Source organism: Ornithorhynchus anatinus, chromosome 3 (genome assembly GCF_004115215.2).
Source record: "Ornithorhynchus anatinus isolate Pmale09 chromosome 3, mOrnAna1.pri.v4, whole genome shotgun sequence".
In the NCBI taxonomy this organism is placed as follows: Eukaryota; Metazoa; Chordata; class Mammalia; order Monotremata; family Ornithorhynchidae; genus Ornithorhynchus; species Ornithorhynchus anatinus.
In genome coordinates, this window is record NC_041730.1 from 113,336,600 (window position 1) to 113,361,480 (window position 24,881).

At 48.3% G+C, this 24,881-nt stretch overlaps 1 protein-coding gene across 1 annotated transcript in view; it reads right to left on the reverse strand.

The window, feature by feature from the left end:
• LOC100681967 (heparan-alpha-glucosaminide N-acetyltransferase-like) overlaps nucleotides 1-24,881 on the reverse strand; it is a 377,018-nt gene that overhangs the window by 83,404 nt on the left and 268,733 nt on the right. The window contains 3 exon segments of the mRNA XM_029059391.2: nucleotides 2,634-2,758; nucleotides 7,824-7,936; nucleotides 23,103-23,263. Coding sequence (XP_028915224.1) covers nucleotides 2,634-2,758; nucleotides 7,824-7,936; nucleotides 23,103-23,263 — 399 coding nt within the window.

The following is a 24,881-nucleotide window of genomic DNA, read 5'->3' on the forward strand; positions in this document are numbered from 1 at the left end:
CTTGATGAACAGTACCCTAGCTTCCCTTCAGGCAAAGTCTAACTTCTGTACTCTTGGATTTGTACCTTTTAAGCACTTGTTATTCATCCCACCCTCAGTCCCAAAGCACTTCTGTACCAACCCATAATTTATTTTAATATCTGATGCTCTCACTAGAACGGAAGCTCCTTGTGGGCAGCGATTGTGACTAGCGACTCTGTTGCATTGGACTTTCCTAAGCACTTTAGTACAGTGGTTTGCATACGGTAAGTAATCAATCACTATGATTAATTGATTACGTGGTTTCCCTGTTGATTTTCTACAACTGGTTTTCAGATACTCATCTGTTGCCAGTTTGACTTCCTGCCGTTTTTCTCCCACACTGGGACGATACCCCTAGTCTTTCACAAAATCGCTCTTCTCATCACCCAAGATAGATCCTTTTGTTTCCTGAATGGGGTATAATCTCTGTTGTATATTTTCTGTAGCTTTCCATTTTTCTATGCCATCTTCTCCTTCCATTAGGTTGGATAATTAAAAGTTGATTTTAAAGGATTTCTCACATATCTTTCTTATCAATGAACTATTTCCCTTTTCATCTTTTGCTGTTTTGGTATATTTTTTCAGGCCAATTGGAAATTAATTTTTGACATATCCTGGTATATAACACATTTGCTCATTGACACCATATGATGTAGTGCTCAAGGAGAAGCAGCATGGCTTAGTGAAAAGGGATAATAATAATAATGTTGGTATTTGTTAAGCGCTTTCTATGTGCCGAGCACTGTTCTAAGCGCTGGGGTAGATACAGGGCGATCAGGTTGTCCCACGTGAGGCTCACAGTCTTGACCCCCATTTTAAAGATGAGGTAACTGAGGCACCGAGAAGTTAAGTGACTTGCCCAAAGTCACACAGCTGACAGGTGGCAGAGCCGGGATTAGAACCCGTGACCTCTGACTCCTAAATCCATGCTCTTCCACTGAGCCACGCTGCTTCTCTAGAAACGGGTCTGGGAGTCGTAGGAACTGGGTTCCAATTCTGGCTCTGCCACTTGCCTAGTACCTAGGACCAGTCACTTAACTTCACTATGCCTCAGTTTCCTCATCTGTAAAATGGGGATTCAATATCTCATCTCTCTCCCCCTAAAACTGTGAGCCCCAGGTAGGACAGAGACTGTGTCTAACCTGGTTACTGTTTATCTACCTTAGAGTTTAGTGCAGTTCTTGGCATATAATAATAATAATAATACCTATTAAATGATTAGTATGTACCGAAGCATGTTCTAAACACTGGGTTAGATTCATTCATTCAGTCAGTCATATTTATTAAGCGCTTGCTGTGTACTAAGCACTTGAAAGTACAAATGGGCAACAGATAGAGATAATCGCTACCCAACAGTGGATTCACAGGCTAGAAGGGGGGAGACAGTCAACAAAACAAAACAAGTAGACAGGCATCAACAGCATAATAACGTTGGTATTTGTTAAGCGCTTATCATGTGCAGAGCACTGTTCTAAGCGCCGGGGTAGATACAGGGAAATCAGGTTGTTCCACATGAGGCTCACAGTATTAATCCCCATTTTCCAGATTAAGGAACTGAGGCCCAGTGAAGTGACTTGCCCACAGTCACACAGCTGACAAGTGGCGGAGCTGGGTTTCGAACCCATGACCTCTGACTCCCAAGCCCCTGCTCTTTCCACTGAGCCATGAAATAAATAGCATTATAAATAGATACAGATCATTAATAAAATAAATAAATATGTACATATATACACAAGTGCTGTGGGGTGGGGAGGGGTCTAGAGCAGAGGGAGGGAGTAGGGGAAATGGAGAGGGGAGGAGGAGCAGAGGAAAAGGGGAGCTCAGTCTGGGAAGGTCTCCTGGAGGAGGTGAGCTTTCAGCAGGACTTTCAAGGGGGGAAATGTGCCAGTTTGGTGGATGTGAGAAGGAAGGGCGTTCCAGGCCAGAGGTAGGACGCGGGCCAGGGGTCAAAGGTGGGAGAGGTGAGAACAAGGCACAGTGAGGTGGTTAGCGGCGGCTGAGGAGCGGAGTGTATGGGGTGGACCGTAGGAGGAGAGAAGGGAGGTGAGGTGAGAGGGGGCAAGGTGATGGAGAGCTTTGAAGCCAATAGTGAGGAGTTTTTGCTTGTTACAAAGGTTGATAGGCAACCACTGGAGATTTCTGAGGAGCGGGATGACATGCCCAGTGTGTTTAAAAGTCAATCAGGTCAGACACAATCCCTGTTCCACATGGCGCTCACACTCTTAACCCCATTTTACAGTCGAGGTAACTGAGGCGCAGAGAATTGAAGTGACTTGCCTAAGGTCACCCACCAGACGTGTATCCCAGCCCGGATTAGAAGCCGGGTCCTTCTGCCTCCCAGGGCTGTGCTTTATCCACTAAGGCACCTTGCTTCTCCTTGAGCTTTACATCCCACTTGGGCACCGAATAAAGATGTTAGACACCGGGATATGGAAAGCACTAACAAAATATCATCATCATCATTGTTATGCTAAAGAAGACCCTTAAAATTAGCAGGGGTTGTTGGAGAAACTGTTCTTTTTTCAGCTAGAGGTAACAGGAGTTTAAAAGTGGGTTTTAGTTTGGCCTCGAACGGATCTCCAAGTGACCCCTGTGTCTGTTCGGTCCTTTACCTCGGGCATCCAGGGACTGGCAATAGGAAGGTCAGGCAGAGCCACAGAATCTCCAGGCCTGCAACGATGAGCCACTCCGGCCAGTAGAGAAGAATGTCCCTGAGTGGAGCCCACCAACGGCCAACCTAAGTGGAGGAAAGAAGACACTATCAGAGGACCGCAGTAAGATAAATGCCGGAGGGACTGCCCATTCGTTCACTCAATCGATCGTATTTATTGCGCGCTTACTGCTGCAGAGCACCGCACCAGACGCTTTGGTGGAAATGAGTTGGGAAAATGCCTTTTTAACCGTTTCATTTCCCTCATAGCATGAAGAAGTCTCTTGCTTGCTAATAAATTCTCAATATGGCACACGTTTGTCTTGAAAGATTTTTCTTCTTGACTCTGAAAAGAACTGGACATGTAGTTCCTTTAATCATTTCTTTCCGCAAGTAGCTTTAGTTAAAGGAAGTGTTTGCACCCCTGGAAGGAGGCTACCAACTCTGCGGTATCGTACGATCCCAAGAGCTTAGTACAGTTCTCTGCACAGAGTAAGCACTCAATAAATGCCACTGAAGAGGATGAGGGTGATATTTTCTCTGGGGACTGAGATTAGAGAAGCAGCATGGCGAGGTGGGTAGAGCACGGGCCCGGGTGTCACAGAGTCATGGATTCATTCATTCAATCATATTTATCGAGCACTTACCGTGTGCGGAGCACTGTACTAAGCACTTGGGAAAGTACAGTAAAGTAATAAGGAGAGACAATCCCTGCCCACAATGAGCGCACAGTCTGGGTGGGGGGGGGGGGGAGAAACAGACATCAGTACAAGTAAATAGGCATCAATATAAATAAATAAAATTACTGATATATGTCTAAGTGCTTTGGGGTGGGGAGAGTGGGGACAAACAAAGGAAGTGACTCAGGGTGACGTGGAAGCGAGTGTGAGATGAGAAAAAGTGGGGGTTAATCTGGGAAGGCCTCTCGGAGGAGATGTACCTTCAGTAAGGCTTTGAAAAGGGGGAGAGTAATTTTCTGACAAATTTGAGGAGGGAGGGCGTTCCAGGCCAGAGGTAGGACGTGGGCCAGGGGTCCGCAGCGAGACAGACGAGAAGGAGGCACGGAGAGGAGGTTAGCAGCAGAGGAGCAGAATGTGCAGGTTGGGTTATAGAAGGAGAGAAGGGAAGCGAGGTAGGAGGGAGCAAGGTGATGGAGAGCTTTCTAAGTCAGTGGTGAGGCGTTCTTGTTTGAAAAAGAAGTGGATAGGCAACCACTGGAGATTTTTGAGGAAGTGGTGACATGCCCTGAACATCTCTGTCTAAAGATAATCCGGCGAGCGGAGTGAAGTATGGACCGGAGTGGGGAGAAGCAGAAGGTTGGGAAGTCAGAAAGAAGGCTGATGTAGTAATCTAGGAGGGATAAGTTGAGTGACGGTACCGAAGTGGTGACAGTTTGGATGGAGAGGAAAGCGCAGATTTTAGCAGTGTTGTGAAGGTGAGACCGACAGGATTTAGTGACAGATCGGATATGTGGGTTGAATGAGAGAGTGGAATCAAGGATGAGGCCAAGGTTATGGAGTTGTGAGACGGGAAGGATAGCTGTGCCTTCTACAGTGATGGGAAAGTTCGGGAGAGGACAGGGTTTGGGAGGGAAGAGAAGGAGCTCTGTTTTGGACATGTTAAGTTTGAGGTGATGAGAGGACATCCAGCTAGAGATGTCTTGAAGGCAGGGGGAGATGTGAGCCTGGAGAGAGGGAGAGAGATCGGGGAGGAGCTGTAGATGGATTCTATTCCTGGGCTCTTCCACTTGTCTGCTGTGTGACCTTGGGCAAGTCACTTCACTTCTCTGGGCCTCAATACCTCAGCTGTAAAACGGGAATTGGGATTGTGAGCTCTATTTGGGACACAGACTGTGTCCAACCTGACTTGCTTGAATCCACTCCAGTTCTTAGTACAGTGCCTGGAACATAACAAGTGCTTAGCAAAAAAGAAAAAGGAGAAGGAGAAGAAGAAGAAGGAGAAGGAGGAGAAGAAGAAGGAGAAGGAGAAGAAGGAGGATAAGGAGAAGAAGGAAAAGAAGAAGAAGGAGAAGGAAGAAGAAGGAAGAAGGAGGAGAATGAAAAGAAGGAGAAGAAGAAGGAAAAGAAGAAGGAGAAGGAAGAAGGAAGGAAAAAGAAGAAGGACGGAAGGACGGAAGGACGGAAGGACGGAAGGACGGAAGGACGGAAGGACGGAAGGACGGAAGGACGGAAGGACGGAAGGACGGAAGGAAGGAAGGAAGGAAGGAAGGAAGGAAGGAAGGAAGGAAGGAAGGAAGGAAGGAAGGAAGGAAGGAAGGAAGGAAGGAAGGAAGGAAGGAAGGAAGGAAGGAAAGAAATAATTCTCTGATTCCCATATAGCCTTTGCCAGGTTTCTTTGGGAGCAGAGCTATGCTGAGCCAAGGGGAGAGCCCTAAAGAAGGAAATTGAGGATGAATGGGTTCTCAAGGACTAGAACAGTGGGCCTATTTCAAGAAATAAATTACTCCGCATGAATAAATATCACGATAATCAGAAACGACAGAACAGGAACTGGAGGGTGTTAATTTTGAGGTCGATTTATCATCAGGTTATCTCTGGAGGGGACCTGAGAAATCTGAGCGACAACATCGGTTTCTATCGAACGCCGATGCGTTTGTTGTGCATCAGGGATGGGGAGGGAAAAAATTGGAAGGAGCTGCAGAGTCAGGTAAAGACCAAGAGGTCAACAGCTGCAGTTAGTAAATGAGAGTTTAGGCCACAGCAACCGATGAATTGGAACCAGCTTCATGTCTAGTGGAGGGAGGTAATGCAGCGTGTGAGCTTGTGGATAAAGCACAGGCCTGGGAGTCAGAAGGATGTGGGTTCTAATCCCGGTTCTGCAACTTGATGCTATGTGACCACGGGCAAGTTACTTAACTTCTCTGTGCTCCAGTCACCTCATCGGCAAAATGGGGATTAAGACTGTAAACCAACCTCACGGGGGACAGGGACCGTGTCCAATCTGATTAGCTTGCATCTACCTCAGCGCTTAGAACGGTGATTGAGACGTAGTAAGCGCTTAACCAATACCATCATTATTATTATCATGATTTTTGAGGGGGAATTATCCTGACTCTGTCTCTCACCACACTCAGCAGGCCCCTGAGTGGTGGCACAGAAAGGGCAAAGAAGGCTGAGTGGGGAAGAGGCTGGTACTGCCCTTTGGGGCAGTTTGGTTGACTAGAGAGGGGTCAGTGGAGTAGGAAGGTTAATGAAACTGCCTCCGGCATTCACGTTTGGGTTTATTAAGCATCTTAGTGGCTCACAAGGGTCCAGCCTCTAAAGCCCAGGAGGATCCCTGGTGCTCATAGATATTTAGATAATTACTCGAAGTCCGGCCACTTACTAAGCAGACCTTAATGAGCTCCTCGGAGCCTTTGCGGTGTCGAGCACAATTAAGAATTTAGAAAAAAAAAATTAACGTATACCATTAATAGACCGTCGCAGCCACAAAAACATGATTGATCATAGAACAATCCTTCTAATACATACTGAATTTAGATAAAATGCAAAATACCCTTCTCTTGGTCGAGTTTGAGTCTGGGCTCTTTTCAGGGAGGCTGCCCTTAGTGGAAAGAGCAAGGGAATGGGAGTCAGGAGCACCGGATTCTTGCCCCGTTCCATCACTTGCCTGCTGTGTGACCTCGGGCAAGTCACTTAATTCTCTGTGCCTCGGGTTTCTCATCAGTAAAATGGAGATAAAGGCCTTTTCTCCCCACCTCTTGGACGGCAAGTATCGTATGGGACAGGATCTGTGTCCAGCTTGTGCTTGGCGCGTAGTAAGCGTGTAATAAATATCATGATCATGATCATTATTCGTTACCCATGGTGTTTTTATGTAAATAGAAAGGAAGATAGAGTGATAAAACTCTGACTTAACCATTCCTTCCTATGTAGTGTTTTATGATTTCAGTTCTGTTATATATTTCTGCCCTAATTGAATTGGATTAGGGTACTTGTTAAGTGCTTATTATGTGGGAAGCGCTGGACAAACTCCTGGGATAGATGCAGGATAATCAGGTCGGACACAGTCCCTGTCCAACCCGGGACTCACATTCCAAGTAGGAGGGAGTAGGATTTAATCCCCATTTGACAGATACAGTGTGGCCTAGTGGAAAGATCATGAGCCTGGGAATCTGAGGATCTGTATTTTAATCCTGGCTCCACCACTTGTCTGTCGTGTGACCTCGAGCAAGTCACTTCTCTGTGCCTCCGTCACCTCAGCTATAAAATGGAGATTAAGATTGTGAGCCTCACTTGGGACACGGACTGTGTTCTGTCTGATTATCTTTTATCGACCCCAGTGCTTAGTACAGTGCCTAGTACAGTGCCTGGCACATAGTAAGCACTTAACAAATACCATTTTAAAAAGATGAGGAAACTGAGGCACAGAACAGTGAAATGACTGTCCCAAGATCTGTTGTGGGCAGGAATTGTCTCTATCTGTTGCTGAATTGAACTTTCCAAATCACTCAGCGCTTTGCATACAGTAAGCGCTCAATAAATACGATTGAACGGATAATAATAACGTTGGTATTTGTTAAGCGCTTACTATGTGCAGAGCACTGTTCTAAGTGCTGGGGTAGATACAGGGTCATCAGATTGTCCCACGTGAGGCTCCCAGTTAATCCCCATTTTACAGCTGAGGTAACTGAGGCACGGAGAAGTGAAGTGACTTGCCCACGGTCACACAGCTGACAAGTGGCAGAGCCGGGAGTCGAACCCATGACCTCGGACTCCCAAGCCCGTGCTCTTTCCCCTGAGCCACGCTGCGAATGAATGAATGAATGAAAGATCACACAACCGACAAGTGGCGGAGTCAGAATTAGAACCCACATCCTCTGACGCCCAGGTAGGTGATCTTCCCACCGGGCCCACGTTGCCCTAGAGACCATCCCCCTGCCTGAAAACATAAAGATATTGGCAAGGGCTGTGGAAATTGCCGGTATCAGCCTGGCTTGGGCAGCCGGGGGCGGGAGTCGGCAAAACAATTAATCAATTGTATTTATTGAATGCTTACTATGCGCAGAGAACTGTAGTAAGCACCTGGGAGAGTACAATATAACAGAGCCGATAGACACGTACCTTGCCCACAACAGCTGACCTTCTAGCTTATGAGTTTACACTGCGCTGCAAGTAAACGTGCAACTCACCCGTTCATCCTGGATGTCTTTGACACTGAAGAAGGTCTGCATCAGAGCCACGGTGAAGTAGGTGAAGGCGAGTCTCTGCAGGACCCCTGGGATCCTTGCCCAGCTCCAGGACACTGTGGGGCAGAGGGAAGACAGGATGCGTGTAATAATAATAATAATAATAATAATAATAATGGTATTTTGTTAAGCGCTTACTAGGTGCCAGGCACCGTATTAGAGCCCCACGTGGGACAACCTGATTCCCCTGTGTCTCCCCCAGTGACTAGAACAGTGCTCGGCACATAGTAAGCGCTTAACAGATACCAACGTTATAGAGTGGCTTAGTGGAAAGAGCCCGGGCTTCGGAGTCAGAGGTCATGGGTTCGACTCCCGGCTCTGCCACTCGTCCGCTGTGCGACTGTGGGCGAGTCACTTCTCTGTGCCTCGGTTACCTCATCTGGAAAATGGGGATTAACTGTGAGCCTCACGTGGGACGACCTGATTCCCCCGTATCTACCCCAGCGCTTAGAACGGTGCTCGGCACGTAGTAAGCGCTTAACGAATACCAACATTATCATTATTAATTGCTGGGATGGATACAAGCGAATCGGGTTGGACGGTCCCTGTCCCACATCTCAGTCCCTGCTTTACAGATGAAAGAACTGAGGCCCAGAGAAGTCTAGTCATTTGTCCAAGGTCACACGGCAGACAAGTGATGGGGCCAGGATTGGAACCCATGCCAGTCCCAGGCTCGTGCTCTATCCACTCTGCCACGCTGCTTCATGCCATTTACACAGACCATGACCGCAGTGCCAACCAGAGGCAGCATCCACTGAAACAGCTGGCAGCAAATGCGCTGGGAGGATCACTTCGCTAAAGTCGGACATGAATCCATGGGAACCCACCCCAGTCAACGTTCATAAATTACACTTACCGTGCATCCCCTGGGACCTGGCACGATAATGAACACTTCATAATGAGAAGATACTGCTCCCTGGCTTTGCGTTCACAGTTTATTGCGTACAGGCTAAACGAAAGGGGAGGGATGAAATGTATATAGAGTATACCCAGTCCTATCTGGGTGCCCTTTACGGGCCATAATAATAATAATAATTACGGTATTTGTTAAGCAAATCCCACAGTACGGTGCCGGACACTGTACTAAGCGCTGGGGTAGATACAAGCAAATCGGGTAGGACACGGTCCCCGTCCCCCATGGGGCTCGCAGTCTCGATCCCCATTTTACGGATGAGGTAGCTGAGGCACAGTGAAGTGAAGGGACCTGCCCAAGATCACACAGCAGACAAGTGGCAGAGCCGGGATTAGAATCCACAATCTTCTGACTCCCAGGCCCACGTTCCATCCACTACACCATGCCGCTTCATACAATATCTTTATGTTTTCAGGGAGCGGAATGAATTCTGAGACAACGTGGGCCTAGTTGAAAGATTATGGTCCTGGGAGTCAGAGGACGTGGGTTCTGACTCCACCACTTGGGCAAGTCATTTCATTTTTCAAATGACTCGAACAGAGAATGACCCAGAACAGAGAAGCAGCTTGGCTCAGTGGAAAGAGCTTGGGTTTAGGAGTCAAAGGTCATGGGTTCTAATCCCAGCTCCGCCACCTGTCACCTGTGTGACTTCGGGCAGGTCACTTAACTTCTCGGTGCCTCATTTACCTCCTCTGTAAAATGGGGATTAAAATTGTGAGCCCCACGTGGGACCACCTGATTACCTTGTATCTGCCAGTGCTTAGAACAGTGCTCGGCACATAGTAAGCACTTAACAAATACCAACGTTATCATTATTTTTTTGGTGCCTCAGTTTCCTCATCTGTCAGACGGGTATTAAATCCTGCCCTCTCTCCTTCCTACTTAGAATATGAGTCTCATATGGGACAGAGACTGTGTCCAACTTGATTATCTTGCCTCTAGCCCAGCAACTTAGCCCAAGGTTCTTATAGGACCCTGTGTTAAGGAAAATTTGCAGCATAATATTCACCCTGTGTCTGACACCAAGCATCACATATATGCACATTCATTCAATAGTATTTATTGAGCGCTTACTATGCGCAGAGCACTGGACTAAGTGCTTGGAATGTACATATCAGTAACAGATAGAGACAGTCCCTGCCCTCTGACGGGCTCACGGTCTAATCGGGGGAGACGGACAGACGAGAACAATGGCGATAAATAGAATCGAGGGGATGAACATCTCATTAAAACAATAGCAAATAAATAGAATCAGGGCGATGTACAGCTCATTAACAAATTAAATAGGGTGATAAAGATATATATACAGTTGAGCGGACGAGTACGGTGCTGAGGGGATGGGACGGGAGAGGGGGAGGAGCAGAGGCAAAGGGGGGAGAAGAGGGTGTAGCTGCGGAGAGGTGAAGGGGGGCGTAGGGGGAGCAGAGGGAAAAGGGGAGCTCGGTCTGGGAAGGCCTCTTGGAGGAGGTGAGCTTGAAGTAGGGTTTTGAAGGGGGAAGAGAATCAGATTGACGGAGGGGAGGAGGGGAGGGCGTTCCGGGACCGCGGGAGGACGCGGCCCGGGGGTCGGCGGCGGGATGGGCGAGAATGGGGCACGGTGAGGAGGTGGGCGGCGGAGGAGCGGAACGTGCGGGGTGGGCGGTAGAAAGAGAGAAGGGAGGAGAGGTAGGAAGGGACGAGGGGATGGCCAGCCTTGAACCATTTCTTCTAACACTGCATTATGATGCACCTAGATAGAAGCATGTTGCTGGATGACCATAAATAACTGTGGTATTCATCAAGTGCATACTATATGCCAAGCACTGTACTAAGTACTTGTTAGATACCAGATAATCAGGTCAGGCACAGTCACTGCCCCCTCTGGGGCTCAGTCTAAGTAGAAGGAAAAACAGGCTTTGTCACTTTATTTTACAGAAAGTTGAGCTACAGAGTAGTTAAGTGACTTGCCCAAGGTCACACAGCAAGCAGATGGCAGAGCTAGGGTGACAACCCAGATCCTCTGACTCCCAGGCCCATGTTCTTTCCAAAAGGCCATGATACTTCCCTAATTCCTCAAAAACGTATTCTCTCCAAAACACATCGTCAAAACAATAATTCTGACGGAACTCAGGATATAAGCTTGGATATTGAAATACATCTTATACATATGAAACAGGAAGGAAAATTCCGCGTGTCAAAGAAGTGAGGGAAAAGAGCTCTGATATACCCGTCACTGCCTAATTCGGGAAAGTTCAAATTCCAAATCAAACTAAGGGGGCTTACTTATCTTCCACATAGATCCATCCACACTTCAATTTAGTCCTCTGGATTGGAAATGATTGGCATCACCACGATAAGACAGTCCTAATGAACCTGCCTCATGCTCTCGAGCTTTCTTCAGGTCTAACCTTTCCAGTCCCTTCTCTTCAAACAGTCGCTCAGGGCACTCGAGTGTGTGGATTATGGCAAAAAAGAGTCGGAGGTTAAATCTCGGAGCCTTCTGACCAAAGTCTCTGGGCTCCAGCTTCTTCTTGTCCGACTCTACCGGGAGAATTCCCACCAGTACATTACTGCCTTTTATTCTTAATGCATTCTCCTTCATCTTCTGTGCTGCAAGCAGAGAATGGGGACAAAAGGAATGCTTTTTAAGAGCAGTCTTTTTTCTTCTCTTTCATCCAGGGGGCTTCTGTCTGGCACGACAACGATTAGTAAAGGGCTCAAATCTAAAATGAATCTGGGGTGGGGGGGGGGGGGAGATAGTAACTCAAATCAGTGATTTGGTCCCACCAGCACTGCGAGAAGAAAGCCAACTGAACTTCTCTCCGAAGCCTCGAACGGAAGTCCATTCGCGGAGAAAGCCTAGACAGGCAAGAAGCCGCACGGCCCAGCGGATAGAGCCTGGGAGTCCGAGGATTTGCGTTCTAATGTCGACTCGGCCGTGTGCCTGCTGTGAGGCCTCGGGCAAGTCATTTAACTTCTCTGTGCCTCAGTTACCTCATCTGTAAAATGGGGATCCGATGCCTGTTCTCCTTCCTACTTAGACTGTGAGCCCCGTGCGGGACAGGGACTGTGTCTGACCTGATTATCCTATATCTTCCCCAACATTTAGGAAGAGTGCTTGGCACATGGTAAGTGCTTAACAAATACCCCAATTAACACATGATTATTATGTATCTCAACTATAAATGACATGGCTTTCACTAAAGATTGTTCTACACATCACTTTCCCTCTTGAGAGAAAATCTAAGAGATGCTGGGAGTCAAACTCTTCGCACAGTTTCCAAAGCATAAGAATTGATTGTGATGCGTCTTTATCTTATTAGGAATGGAATTTAATTCTCCTACCATCATAAGGCTTACTGATAGTCCCACTTCACATCTTTCACGTCAACACGGGGAGTGATATTATTTCCAACCGAAAGTTTCCCTAGAAATTTCTCTCTGGAATACAATTCCGTGTGGGGTAAATCGGCAGCTCGGGCTAACACCGGTGATCTTTACATGCTCTCTTTCAGTGGGGGTTGGGTCTCTAGTTCACTGTTAGGCTTGTCCAAAAAACTTTGAAATCCACATTTTGCATTCTATTTTCCTGATTCTTTCTCCGCAGTATAGCAGCATGGCCATAGTGCTGGAAAGAGCACGGGCCTGGGAGACAGGAGGACCTAGGTTCAGTCATTCATTCATTCAGTTGTGAGTGCTGGGGAGAGTACAAAAAACAGACGCATCCTCCGCCCGCATCTTTAGAGATGAGCGCGGTTTGTCAGAGTTAATCAGATTAACCTCCAGAACTATCGGCGGGGAGAACATGTTGCCTCACCTCCATGAACCCAATAACAATTATTTAATATTATTATTATATTTGTAAGTGTTTACTGTGTGTCAAACACTATTCTGACTGCTGCGGTAGAGACAAGTTAGGTTAGTCCGTTAGTGACCCACATGGGGGTCACTGTATAAGTAGGAGAGAGAGTAGGTGTTGAATCTCCATTTTATAGGCAACTGAGGCACAGAAAAGTTAAGTGACTTGCCAGAGGTCACACTGCAGGCAACTGGCAGAGCCAGGGATGGAACCCAGGTGCTCTGACTCCCAGGACAGTGCTCTTTTCACCGGGCCATGCTGCTTCCTCGATTGTCAGGCAAATAGGACTCCATCATGACCAGAGATATGTCACCTCACCACATTGGTAAGGTTGACAATGAGGCTGGAACTGAAATAAACAAAAGGAAATACATCACACAGCAGATTTCTTTGCCAGAGGAAGTTCCGCAGGCAAAACAGACTGGTGAATTCAAAAGGGGTTTGGAAAAACTCACGGATGGCAGTCTATAATGAGTTTCTAAAGGGAGACTCAAGAATATAAAGGAGAAAAAAATGGAGATAGTATCCCAATAAATATTGAAATGTAGGTTTAGGAGAGCATTTCTATGCTACGGTGCTTCCAGTGACAACGTATGGCTCTGAAATCTAGACAGTGAAAAAGTAAGATAGAAAGAACATCAACTGTTTTAGAGCAAATGAAACCAAAATGGTCTTGGGAAGGCCAAATAACTCAGGTTAGAATATTTTGGACACGTAATCAAGAGGACTAATTCTCAGAAGAAGACACTAATGCTAGGAAAAGCCCAGGGAAAATGAGGAAGAGGCAGACCGGCAGCTAGATGGATAGAGACCATAACCACGATAACAGAAAAACCATTAGGAAGCCTGCAGATTATGGCAGAGGACAGGACTTCCTGGAGAAAGTATATCCATGGAGTCGCAATGGATCGGAAGCGACTCGACTGCAGTTAATAATAATCTAAACTCAGTAAGCGCTCAATAAATACGATTGATTGAATGAATAATAATAATAATAATTAGGAGAGCAAGTCTCACCCACAATTCCTTATACTCTAGCAGGGGAAACAGGCATTAAAATAAATCACAGGCAGGGAAAGCAACTGACTAGAGAAATATATACAGAGTGTTTAGGTGGTATGGACTCAAGTTCATGGATGATGCAGTAGGGAGGGAAAATAGGATGGGGAGTTGAAAGGTTAGTCAGGGAAGTCTTCTTCAAGATGGGGAGAGATAGACGTCTATCAGATAGGAAGGGAGGGAGTTCCAGGCAAAAGGTAAGAGTGAGGAACAGTGAATATGTGGGTGTTAGAGAAGTGAAGTGTGCAAGCTGGGTTGTAGTGGGAGAGGAGAAAGGATTAGTAGGGGAGAGAGAACTGATTGAGTTTCTTAGCGCCAATGATCAGGAATTTCTGTTTGACTCAGAGCTGGATGGGCAACCATTGGAAGTTTGCGATGATTGGTGAGACGCGCAGAATGATATTTTCAAAAAAGGATCGAGGCAACCCGGTAAAGTAGGCACCGGAGAAGGGCAAAGCTGGAGGCAGGGAGGTCAGTGAGGAGGCCGAAGCAGTAGCTGAGACAGGATACGATATATTTTGGACCAGTTTAGTGAGGGTTTGGATGGAGAGGAAGGGTCGGATGTTGGAGATGCTATTAAGATAGAGTGGACAGGATTTCGTTCAATGAATATGTGGGTTGGAAAGAGGGATATAATGAAGAATAATTCTCAGGCGGTAGTTTCGTGAGTCAGGGAAGATGGCGGTGATGAGAAAGTTGTCGGGAGGAGAAGGTTTGGATAAGAATTTGAGCAGTTTCGTTTTAGACATGCTGAGTTTGAGGGGCCAGTGGGAAATCCAAGTAGAGAAGGAGCGTGGCCTAGTGGGTAGAGCATGGGCCTAAGAGTCGCAAGGACCTGGGTTCTAATCCTGGTTCTGCCTCATGTCTGTTGGGTGACCTTAGGCAAGTCACTTCACTTCTCTGGGTCTCAGTTACCTCATCTGTAAAATGGGGATTAAAAGTGTGAGCCCCACGTGGGACAGGGGACTGTGTCCAACCTGCTTAGCTCGTATCCACCCCAAGCGCGTAGTGGGTGCTTGACAAGTACCATAATTAGTATTATCATTATTATTAGATGTCCTGAAGGCAGGAGGAAATTCAAGGTGGCTGAGAAGAAGAGACGTTGAGCCGGAGAGGTCGATTTGAGAATCTTCTGTGTAGATTTGGTGGTTGAAGTCACAGAAGCGAATGAGTTCCCGAAGGAATAGCTGAAGACTAGAAGGGGATTCAGAAGGCTGCAGGACTATCTGTTGGCTTCCTCCAGTAAAAGTCTCTGAACCTCCACGTGATGCAGACGTAGTGCGGCCTAGTGCATAGACCACTGACCTGGGAGTCAGAAGAATCTGGGTTCTAATCCCGGCTCCACCACTCATCTACTGTGTTACCTTGGACGAGTCACTTCACTTCTCAGTTCCTCTGTGCCTCACTTCCTCATCTGTAAAATGGGGATTAAGACTGTGAGCCCCACATGGGACAGGGACTGGACCCAACCCTATTTGCTCGTATCCATCTCAGAGCTTAGTACAATGCCCGGCACACAGTAAGCGCTTTCCAGAGGCTCAGTGGAAAGAGCCCCGGCTCGGGAGTCAGAGGTCAGGGGTTCAAATCCCCGCTCAGCCGCTTATCAGCTGTGTGACTTTGGGCAAATCACTTAACTTCTCTGTGCCTCAGTTACCCCATCTGTAAAATGTGGATAAAGACTGTGAGCCCCACGTGGGACAACCTGATCACCTTGTACTAATAACGTTGGTATTTGTTAAGCGCTTACTATGTGCCGAGCACTGTTCTAAGCGCTGGGGTAGATGCGGGGTCATCAGGTTGTCCCACGTGAGGCTCCCAGTTAATCCCCATTTGACAGATGGGGTAACTGAGGCCCAGAGAAGTGAAGTGACTTGCCCACGGTCACACAGCTGACGAGTGGCAGAGCCGGGATTCGAACTCATGACCTCTCACTCCCAAGCCCGTGCTCTTTCCCCTGAGCCACGCTGAGTGTATCTTCCCCGGCGCTTAGAACAGTGCTTCGCACATAGTAAACGCTTAACAAATGGCATCGTTATTATTTCCAAATACCAGAGTTATCGCTTTGATTATTAGCGTGGCCAAAGCTGCCCTTCAACAGGCTTAATTCTTCTGGCTTTATACGTAGCCATTTAAGGGCAGAAAACCATTGTGTTAAATCTGTTCCTTAACAGGTTTAGATCCACCGGGGAAAATACTGGTCAGGTTAGCCAGCCGTTCATTTCAATAGGGATGGTGCCTCTTGGAAAGCGAGGTATAAGATTTCCCACTTTCCATCCTATTAACCAATTTCTATCAGATTGTCTTAGGATTCTATCCTATTAGTATTGGGATTGGATAGTGTGATCCATAACAGAGCCTCTATTTCATCACTCTAGGGGGCCCGAGGAAGAGGGAAGAGAAGATGGAGCGCCGGGCCCACCGTCTCTAGCAGATCCAACTCACTTATAACAGCCCCAGGGACGGGTCCGAGAGCAACGAGAACGGCAAACCCTTGAAAGAAACCACCGCAAGGCGGGCAGTCCCCCAGCTCCTGTTACCCAGCAGCTCCGTGCCCGTTGCCTTACGCTCCGTAGACGTGATCCCCGGCAGTAGTACCCATTTTTGTTTCGCTTTCACAGACCATCCGATTGTATATAAATCGAAGTACATGGAATCCAAGCGCTTTCAATACCCACCATAAGTAGGAAGCGGAGAGATGGTGAATTTTGGTTCAAGACGGGTTATTTGGGTGGGGTCTTATTGTCTGTACGTCGGAAAGTAAATTATTTGTTGGTTTTTTTCAATCCTATTTACTGAGCCCTTACTGTGTGCAGAGCACTGTACTAAGGGCTTGGAAATAATGTTGGTATTTGTTAAGCGCTTACTAAATGCAGAGCACTGTTCTAAGCGCTGGGGGAGATACAGGGTCATCAGGTTGTCCCACGTGAGGCTCCCGGTCTTAGTCCCCATTTTACAGATGAGGTAACTGGGGCACAGAGAAGTTAAGTGAGTTGCCCACCGTCACACAGCTGCCAAGTGGCAGACCTGGGATTCGAACCCATGACCTCCGACTCTCAAGCCCGGGCTCTTTCCGCTGAGCTGTGCTGCTTCTCTAAAAGTACCGCTGAAAAGTACTGAAAAGCGCTGAAAAGTACTACTAAACGTACTGCTGAAAGGACAGTTCAGCAACAGATCACAGGCTCACAGTCTAGAAGGGGGGGATCCCTGCCCAACAACAGACTCATAGTCTTGAAGCGAGGGGAGAGAGACATCAAAACAAGTAAATAGGCACTCTGTTCCTCCTATCCCATAGTTTTTCCTAAAAAGGGTCACTGATGGCCCTGAACATGTCTACTCAGATAATTCTGGGATCTGGCCCAGATGGAAGGGTTGCCCTTAGTGTCGCAGAAACGGAACCACATTTTCCCCGAAGACAGATATCTGTAACATCTTCTTTTCACAAGTCAGAAACCACCGGGTCCCTAAGCATCAAAATAGAAACCATTAGCGCACTGCACTCGCATTCTTGATTTGGGTCGGTAAATGGGGTAGGCATTTGCGATTCGATGCCTGGAAGAAACGGCAAATGGGCAAAGTGGATCCAAACAATACCTATCGGGGTGAGGATGGAGAGAAATCCATAAAACACTTGATTCCCTGATTTGGAAAGGGGGATATTGGTCAGAATCTTACAATAATCATGTTGCTATTTGTTAAGCGCTTACTATGTGCAGAGCACTGTTCTAAGCGCTGGGGTAGATACGGGGTAATGAGGTCGTCCCACGTGAGGCTCCCAGTCTTCATCCCCATTTTCCAGAGGCGGTAACTGAGGCCCAGAGAAGTGAAGCGACTCGCCCACAGTCACACAGCTGACCGCTGGCGGAGCCGGGATTCCAACTCATGACCTCTGACTCCCAAGCCCGGGCTCTTTCCACTGAGCCATGCTGCATGGGAAGAGAGAGTTGGAGGATAGTTACGGTAGCTCAGAGCTGGAAGGGATAAGAAGAAGAAGAAGAATGATAATAGTAGTAACGGTGGTATTTGTTAAGTGTTTACTATGCAGCAGGCACCGTTCTAAGCCCCGGGAAAGAGAAAAGATAATCGGGTTGGACACAGCCTTGAGGGGATAGGTGGTCCACCTTCCTGCCCTCTGGATTCCCAAGTGGCTTCCCTTCCAAGGCCTAGCGGAATCTGGCCCTTCGAGCTTCTGAGAACGGGTAAGATTAGGTGCGTTCAGTCCACTGAGGCCGGAATCATTCTCTCTCCCAAATGACAGGGAATACCGTAACCTTAAATATACACTCACTACACACATCCTCATATTTTGTCATACATATTTTATGAGACCATCTTGCTGATTATGTGGATTGATAAGACTTGCTTACAGTCAGTGTCATTTCTAAATTCAAAAGTCCAACGAGTCTGATCAGCTCCGCTCGTCTCGAGGGGACGGGCTGGGTAAATCGATCTGAACCTCGACGAGAGAATCGGTCTCCAAGCAGCATCCGCTCACTGCTGACCGGGCTTCCCCAAACCTATCGATTCAGGAGGGGCTGAGAAAGGCCAAAGTTTTTGACGAGTGATGGGCCAACCTTCTTTACCGTCAACTACAGAAAGAGGGAATGGAAAGTTCTCATGGATTCTTCCACTCTGGAAAACTTGTTCTGTGAGTCTAACCACATATTGACCTTGGTCTGAAGAGCCCTCTAAGGCACCGGCTCCAGTTACGGACTGATTCGATTTGGACTCGGAGGACTCCGCCGGATGTGTGAATATTTGAGTTGCTCATCAAGTGGACATCTTTGAATGAGTCCTTGATGGGCATCTGTAAAGCAGCTATTTAACTGACTGACAGGCAACACTCCGGGCTGGAAAGCCGGGTCGCGGCATTTAGCGTGATTTGTTCGGGTAAAGATTTGAATTTGATTTCTGGTAACCAGTACATTTCGTATCGTGTATTCGGGAAGCATCAAGAGCAGGAAAGGTGCTGTTCAGGGAAGAAAAGCAGCCAATTACGACCTATATCAAAGAGGGAGCTTTACCCTGAAGAATCAGAAGAAAGAACTGTTCTTTTCCCTGGGGGGGAAAAAGAAAGGTAGGATTTGTTCTGCATTCATTTTCTCCTTTGGCTCTCAAGCACACTTGAAAAATTTCACTCTTCCCACATTTTAAAATCACAAAGCTCGATGCTAACCAGGTCCTAGAGTGCCATCTCTTCACCACTCCCTGGAAAAAAGAGAGGTTGGATTGAACAGCCGGTAAAGAAAAAGGACAAAGGGCTGCAAAAACACCACTGACCTCTCCAAACATCTCCAACACCAAGAGGATTCTCCTAGGATTATGTGGAAATCAGACACCGGCAAACAGCCCGGTAATGGGGGGCGGGGGTCAGCCTGATGAACCCAGTCTCCAGATCTGATTATTGTCACTAAAAGTATCACCAGATTTAAGTAAACCAAATTAGGGAACCGTTCTCGCTAGAAGCAGCCAAGTACTAATGGCTAGTTGGTCTCATCCTCCGGCACCTGGCCCCACCACCCTGACACGCTGGAACTGGCTTGTGTTGCCGGTAAATGTCCTGCCCCTGACCACTAGAACCCCACCTTCCTGGAAAATGCACAGAGGAGGAATCTTCTAGTGAACGTTTCTCTCTAGAGTGGAGGGTGAAATCCTGGTTAAGAATAGGTTTAAAGTTGACCGGCTCCACTCCCCACTCGAATTATCCTCAGTCTTTCGTTCATCCGGTTCCGAAGCCAGCAGTGTGGCTCCATGCATAGAGCATGGGCCTGGAAGTCAGAGGGACCTGGGTTCGAGCAGCATGGCTTAGTGGAAAGAGCCCCGGCTTGGGAGTCGGAGATCGGGAGTTCTAGTCGCGGCTCTGCCACCCGTCTGCTGTGTGACCCTGGGCAAGTCACTTACCCTCTCTGTGCCTCCGTTCCCTCATCTGGAAAAGGGGGATTAAGTCTGTGAGCCCCACTTGGGACAACCTCATGACCTCGTCTCTACCCCGGTGCTTAGAACAGTGCTCGGCACATAGTAAACGCTTCAGAAATACCGACATTATTATTATCATTCTAGTCCCAGCTCTGCCACCGGTCTGCTGTGTCGGCTTAAGCAAGTCACTCTACTTCTCCGGACCTCAGTTACCTCATCGGTAAAATGGGGATTAAGAGTGCGAGCCCCATGTGGGACAGGGACTGTGTCCGACCTGATTAACTTGTATCTACCCTGTTGCCTAGAGCAGTGCTTGGCACATAGTAAGCGCTTAGTAATCATAACAGTATTTGTTAAATGTTTACTATGTGCCAGGCACTGTACTAAGAAAATCGGGATGGACCCAGTTCCCGTCCAACGTGGGGCTCACGGTCTCGGTCCCCATTTTACGGATGCGGTAACTGAGGCAAGGAGAAGTGACTGGCCCAAGGTCACACAGCAGACAAGTGAGAAGCAGCGTGGCTCAGTGGAAAGAGCACGGGCCTTGGAGTCAGAGGTCATGAGTTCGAATCCCGGCTCGGCCACTCGGCAGCCGTGTGACTGTGGGCGAGTCGCTTCGCTTCTCTGTGCCTCAGTTCCCTCATCCGTGAAAAGGGGATTAAGACCGTGAGCCCCACGTGGGGCAACCTGACTCCCCTGTGTCTACCCCAGCGCTTAGAAACGGTGCTCTGCACATAGTAAGCGCTTAACCAATACCAACACTATTATTATTACAAGTGGAGGAGCTGGGATTAGAATCGAAGACCTTCTGAGTCTCCCGGTGCTCTAACCGCTGAGTCAATTACGATCGACTGAGTGACGGGCAGCGCTTACAGGGTCCGTCCGAGGGGCCGCAATTCAGAAGGAAGACCCCGATGATCATTAGACCCCCGTGCTCTAACCACTGAGCCACGTTGCTTCTCCAGCACCAAGTGCTTGACAAGTACCATAGCTACCCAGAAAGGACTCCGTCGTCCCTCCCGCGCACCCGGCGGTGAAATTAAATCCTTAGAGGAGATCCTCGCTCTTCTCCCCTTCTAGCTCCCTACCTCCTGCCCACCCATTCCCTTTAAGAGTTGAGTCCCGTGGCAGAGATCATAGCGTGAGACCTTCAGTACAAAGAAATTCATATTCCCCCATATAATGTTCACGAGGCTCGTTACTCACTCTCCACAAAATCAGATCCATCTCCACGTTCAGATCACGTAGTTCCACCATCACTAATAAACCCCCCCCTTTTCCTCTGCTCCTCCTCCCCTCCCCCTCACCCCGACTCCCTCCCTCTGCTCTACCCCTCTCCCCTCCCCACTGCAGCGTGGCTGAGGGGCAAGAGGCCCGGCTTGGGAGTCAGGGGCCATGGGTTCGAATCCCGCACCTGCCACTCGTCAGCTGGGTGACCGTGGGCAAGTCACGTCACTTCTCTGGGCCTCAGTTCCCTCATCTGGAAAACGGGGATTAACCGTGAGCCTCACGTGGGACGACCCGATGACCCCGTATCTCCCCCAGCGCTTAGAACAGTGCTCTGCACACAGTAGGCGCTTAACAAATACCAACATGATTACTGTGTATATATGTACATATTTATTATTCTATTTATTCTATTAATGATGCGTATATGCCTATAATTCTATTTATTTATATCGATGTTATTGATGCCTGTTTTTACTTGTTTTGCTGTCTGTCTCCCCCTTCTAGACTGTGAGCCCGTGGTCGGGTAGGGATTGTCTCTGTTGCTGAATTTTATTTTCCAAGCACTTAGTACAGTGGTCTGCTCACAGTAAGCGCTCAATAAATTGAATTGAATGAATAATAATAATAATAATGTTGGTATTTGTTAAGCGCTTACTATGTGCAGAGCACTGTTCTAAGCACTGGGGTAAACACAGGGGAATCAGGTTGTCCCATGTGGGACTCACAATCTTAATCCCCATTTTACAGATGAGGGAACTGAGGCACAGAGAAGTTAAGTGACTTGCCCACAGTCACACAGCTGACAAGTGGCAGAGCTAGGATTCGAACTCATGAGCCCTGACTCCAAAGCCCGTGCTCTTTCCACTGCGCCACGCTGAATGAATGAACTAATGGCTTCACAAGTCCCCGCCTGCCTTCTTTCTTGGGAGACAAAAGCTTCTTGAAAGTAAACATCCTGTGTTTCACTTCTTCAAATCCCGGCTCAGCGGCTCGTCAGCTGTGTGACTTTGGGCAAGTCACTTCACTTCTCTGTGCCTCAGTTACCTCAACTGTAAAATGGGCATTAAGACTGTGAGCCCCACGTGGGACAACCTGATCACCTTGTATCCTCCCGGTGCTTAGAACAGTGCTTTGCACATGGTAAATGCTTAACAAATGCCATTATTAATTAATTAATTAATTTCCCAAACCCTTAGTACAGTGCTTTGCAGCCCATAGAAACTCAGTGAATTCCACGATCAATGGAAGGGTCCCAAACCCTACCCAGCAATGAAGCCCATTGATTATTATTAATAATAATAATAATACTACTACTTAAGTGCTTACTATGTGCCAAGCCCCGCTCTAAGCACTGGGGTAGACACAAGCTAATCAGGTTGGACACAGTCCCTGTCGTACATGAGGCTCACACTCTTATTCCCCATTTCAGGGGATCAGGGAAGCAGGGAAGCAGCGTGGCTCAGTGGAAAGAGCCTGGGATTCAGAGTCAGAGGTCATGGGTTCGACTCCCGGCTCTGCCACTCGTCAGCTGTGTGACGGTGGGCAAGTCACTTCACTTCTCTGGGCCTCAGTTACCTCATCTGACAGATGGGGATTACCTGTGAGCCTCACGGGGGACGACCTGATGACCCTGTATCTCCCCCAGCGCTTAGAACAGTGCTCTGCACGTAGGAAGCGCTCAACAAATGCCAACGTTATTATTTCACAACGAGGTAACCGAGGCACAGAGAAGTTAAGTGACTTGCCCAAGGTCACACAGCAGACAGGCGACGGAGCCGGGATTAGACTCCAAGTCCTTTCGACTCGCGGGCCCGTGCTCTAACCACTGAGCCACGCAGCTCCTCAGTACGGGCAAAATTCAAACTACCCAGTTGTCGAGTTGAGAGCTGCTAGGATACTCTTTTCAATTTCCAAGATCTCCATCTTCTTCCCTTAGTTTTCAGCAAGGTGAGAAAGCCTGGCTAGTTGAACAGATGAAGGACGTTCAATCGTATTTACTGAGCGCTTATTTTGTGCGGAGCGCTGTCCTAAGCGCTTGGGAAGTACAGTTCTTCATCCCCGCCCCCCCCCAGCCCCACCACACTTACGTATATATCTGCAATTTTTAAATTTGTAATAATGTTCGCCTCCCCCTCTAGACTCTTAGCTCACTACGGGCCGGGAATATGACTGTTGCAGTGGGCTGCGTTCTCCCAAGCACTTAGCACAGCGTTCTGCACGTAGTAAGCACTCGATGATTACGATCGACTGAGTGACGGGCAGCACTTACAGGGTCCATCCAAGGGGCCGTAATTGAGAAAGAAGAGCCCGATGATCATTAAGACGGCCGTCCTCCAGGTCAGCTTCCGCAGGAGCTGCACGCGGTTCACTCCTCTCCTGCGCATGGCGTAGAAGGCCAGGGCCACAGAAGTCCCAAGGATGAAGACAAACCTAGACAAACCAGAGAAGCGGCGTGGCTCAGGGGAAAGCGCCCGGGCTTGGGAGTCCGGGGTCATGGGTTCGAATCCCCGCCCCGCCAGCTGTGTGACCGTCGACAAGTCGCTTCACTTCTCTGTGCCTCGGTTCCCTCATCTGGAGAATGGGGATTAAAAACCGTGAGCCTCACGTGGGCCGACCGGATTACCCTGTATCTCCCCCAGCGCTTGGAACGGGGCTCTGCACGTAGTCAGCGCTTAACAAATACCGACGTTATTACTGTTATTACCTAGGACCAAAGGGAAGACGCTCAGAACGACGCGGGAATGCCCACTCGTTCGTCTTATCCTACATGCAGCTGGACGCTTTAGGATAGGTTTACTGAGCAGATACAACTTGTCCCCTCACTTGGTGCTCTTCAGGAAACATGGAATGGATAGAAATCCGCCAACCTCACCTCTCTGATTGAGAGAGAGGAGAAAAAGAGAGCGAGAGAGGGGGACAGAGCCAGAGAGGAAGAGAGGGAGGGAAGGAGAGTGCAGCTCTTGCAGCGCTCAGTTCTGTAAGAACAGCTCACGCATTAAAAGAAACGAGGGTTCTTGGGGAAACTGGCCGACCGTTACCATCATCGCTCACTTCTTCTCCAGAAAAGCCCCTTCTTTTGGTTTTCTTTCCATTCAACCACTGCCAGCACTTATTTGCCCGCTGGAGTGTTTGTAAGGAGCCGGTCACCGTTACTTTAGGGCACAGGCAGATGGTCACGATGGGTTAGAGGGCCGGGCCTCAGCCGAAGCGGTGTATTCCAAGCTCCGAACCGAATGGTTGAGAGATGGTGAGGGGATTTAGGGGGAGGGAAGGACAAAAACTACGCTGCACGACACTGAGGAAATAGGAGCCGGTTTGCCTACATTTTCCTGAAGCCACTGGGGCATCCTGGGAGGAGTCTCATCCACCTAACAAGAAAAGAACAACGAATTCTCTTCTCCTATGGGTTCTAATTAATAATGTTGGTATCTGCTAAGCGCTCACTATGAGCGCTGTCCTAAGCGCTGGGGGAGATAGAGGGTAATCAGTTTGTCCCACGCGGGGCTCACGGTCTTAATCCCCATTTTGCAGATGAAGTAACTGAGGAACAGAGAAGTTAAGGGACTTGCCTAAGATCCCACAGGGGACAAGTCGTGGTGTCAGAATTAGAACCCAGGTCCTACTACCTCTCGGGCCTGTGTTCCGTCCACTAGGCCGCACTGCTTTTCCACTCTCATCAAGACAGACTCCCCCCAGTTCCTGCCTCCGCCTCACCGCTGGACTCTGTGCCGGGCAGCCGCGGCAGGACTTCCAAGGAAGCCAACAGGTCCAGGAACGGTGCCTTAAATTTCTAGATTTGACTGCTGCTCGCGCTGTTGGTTCTATTCCAAGGATGTCTGCCTCGGTGGGAATGTGTCTGTAGGATTGAGTGACTGAATAGGTGCGTATATGTGCGTGCACACGTGCGAATGTGTTGTGTTTCCCCAACGGTTTAAAATATTCGAGTGATTTAACATTTATTTAGCACTTCTGAGTCCCGGGAGACACACGAAATAATCGGATCCGATACAGGGCTCATATTTATCGCTATTGTTCTCGTCTGCCCGTC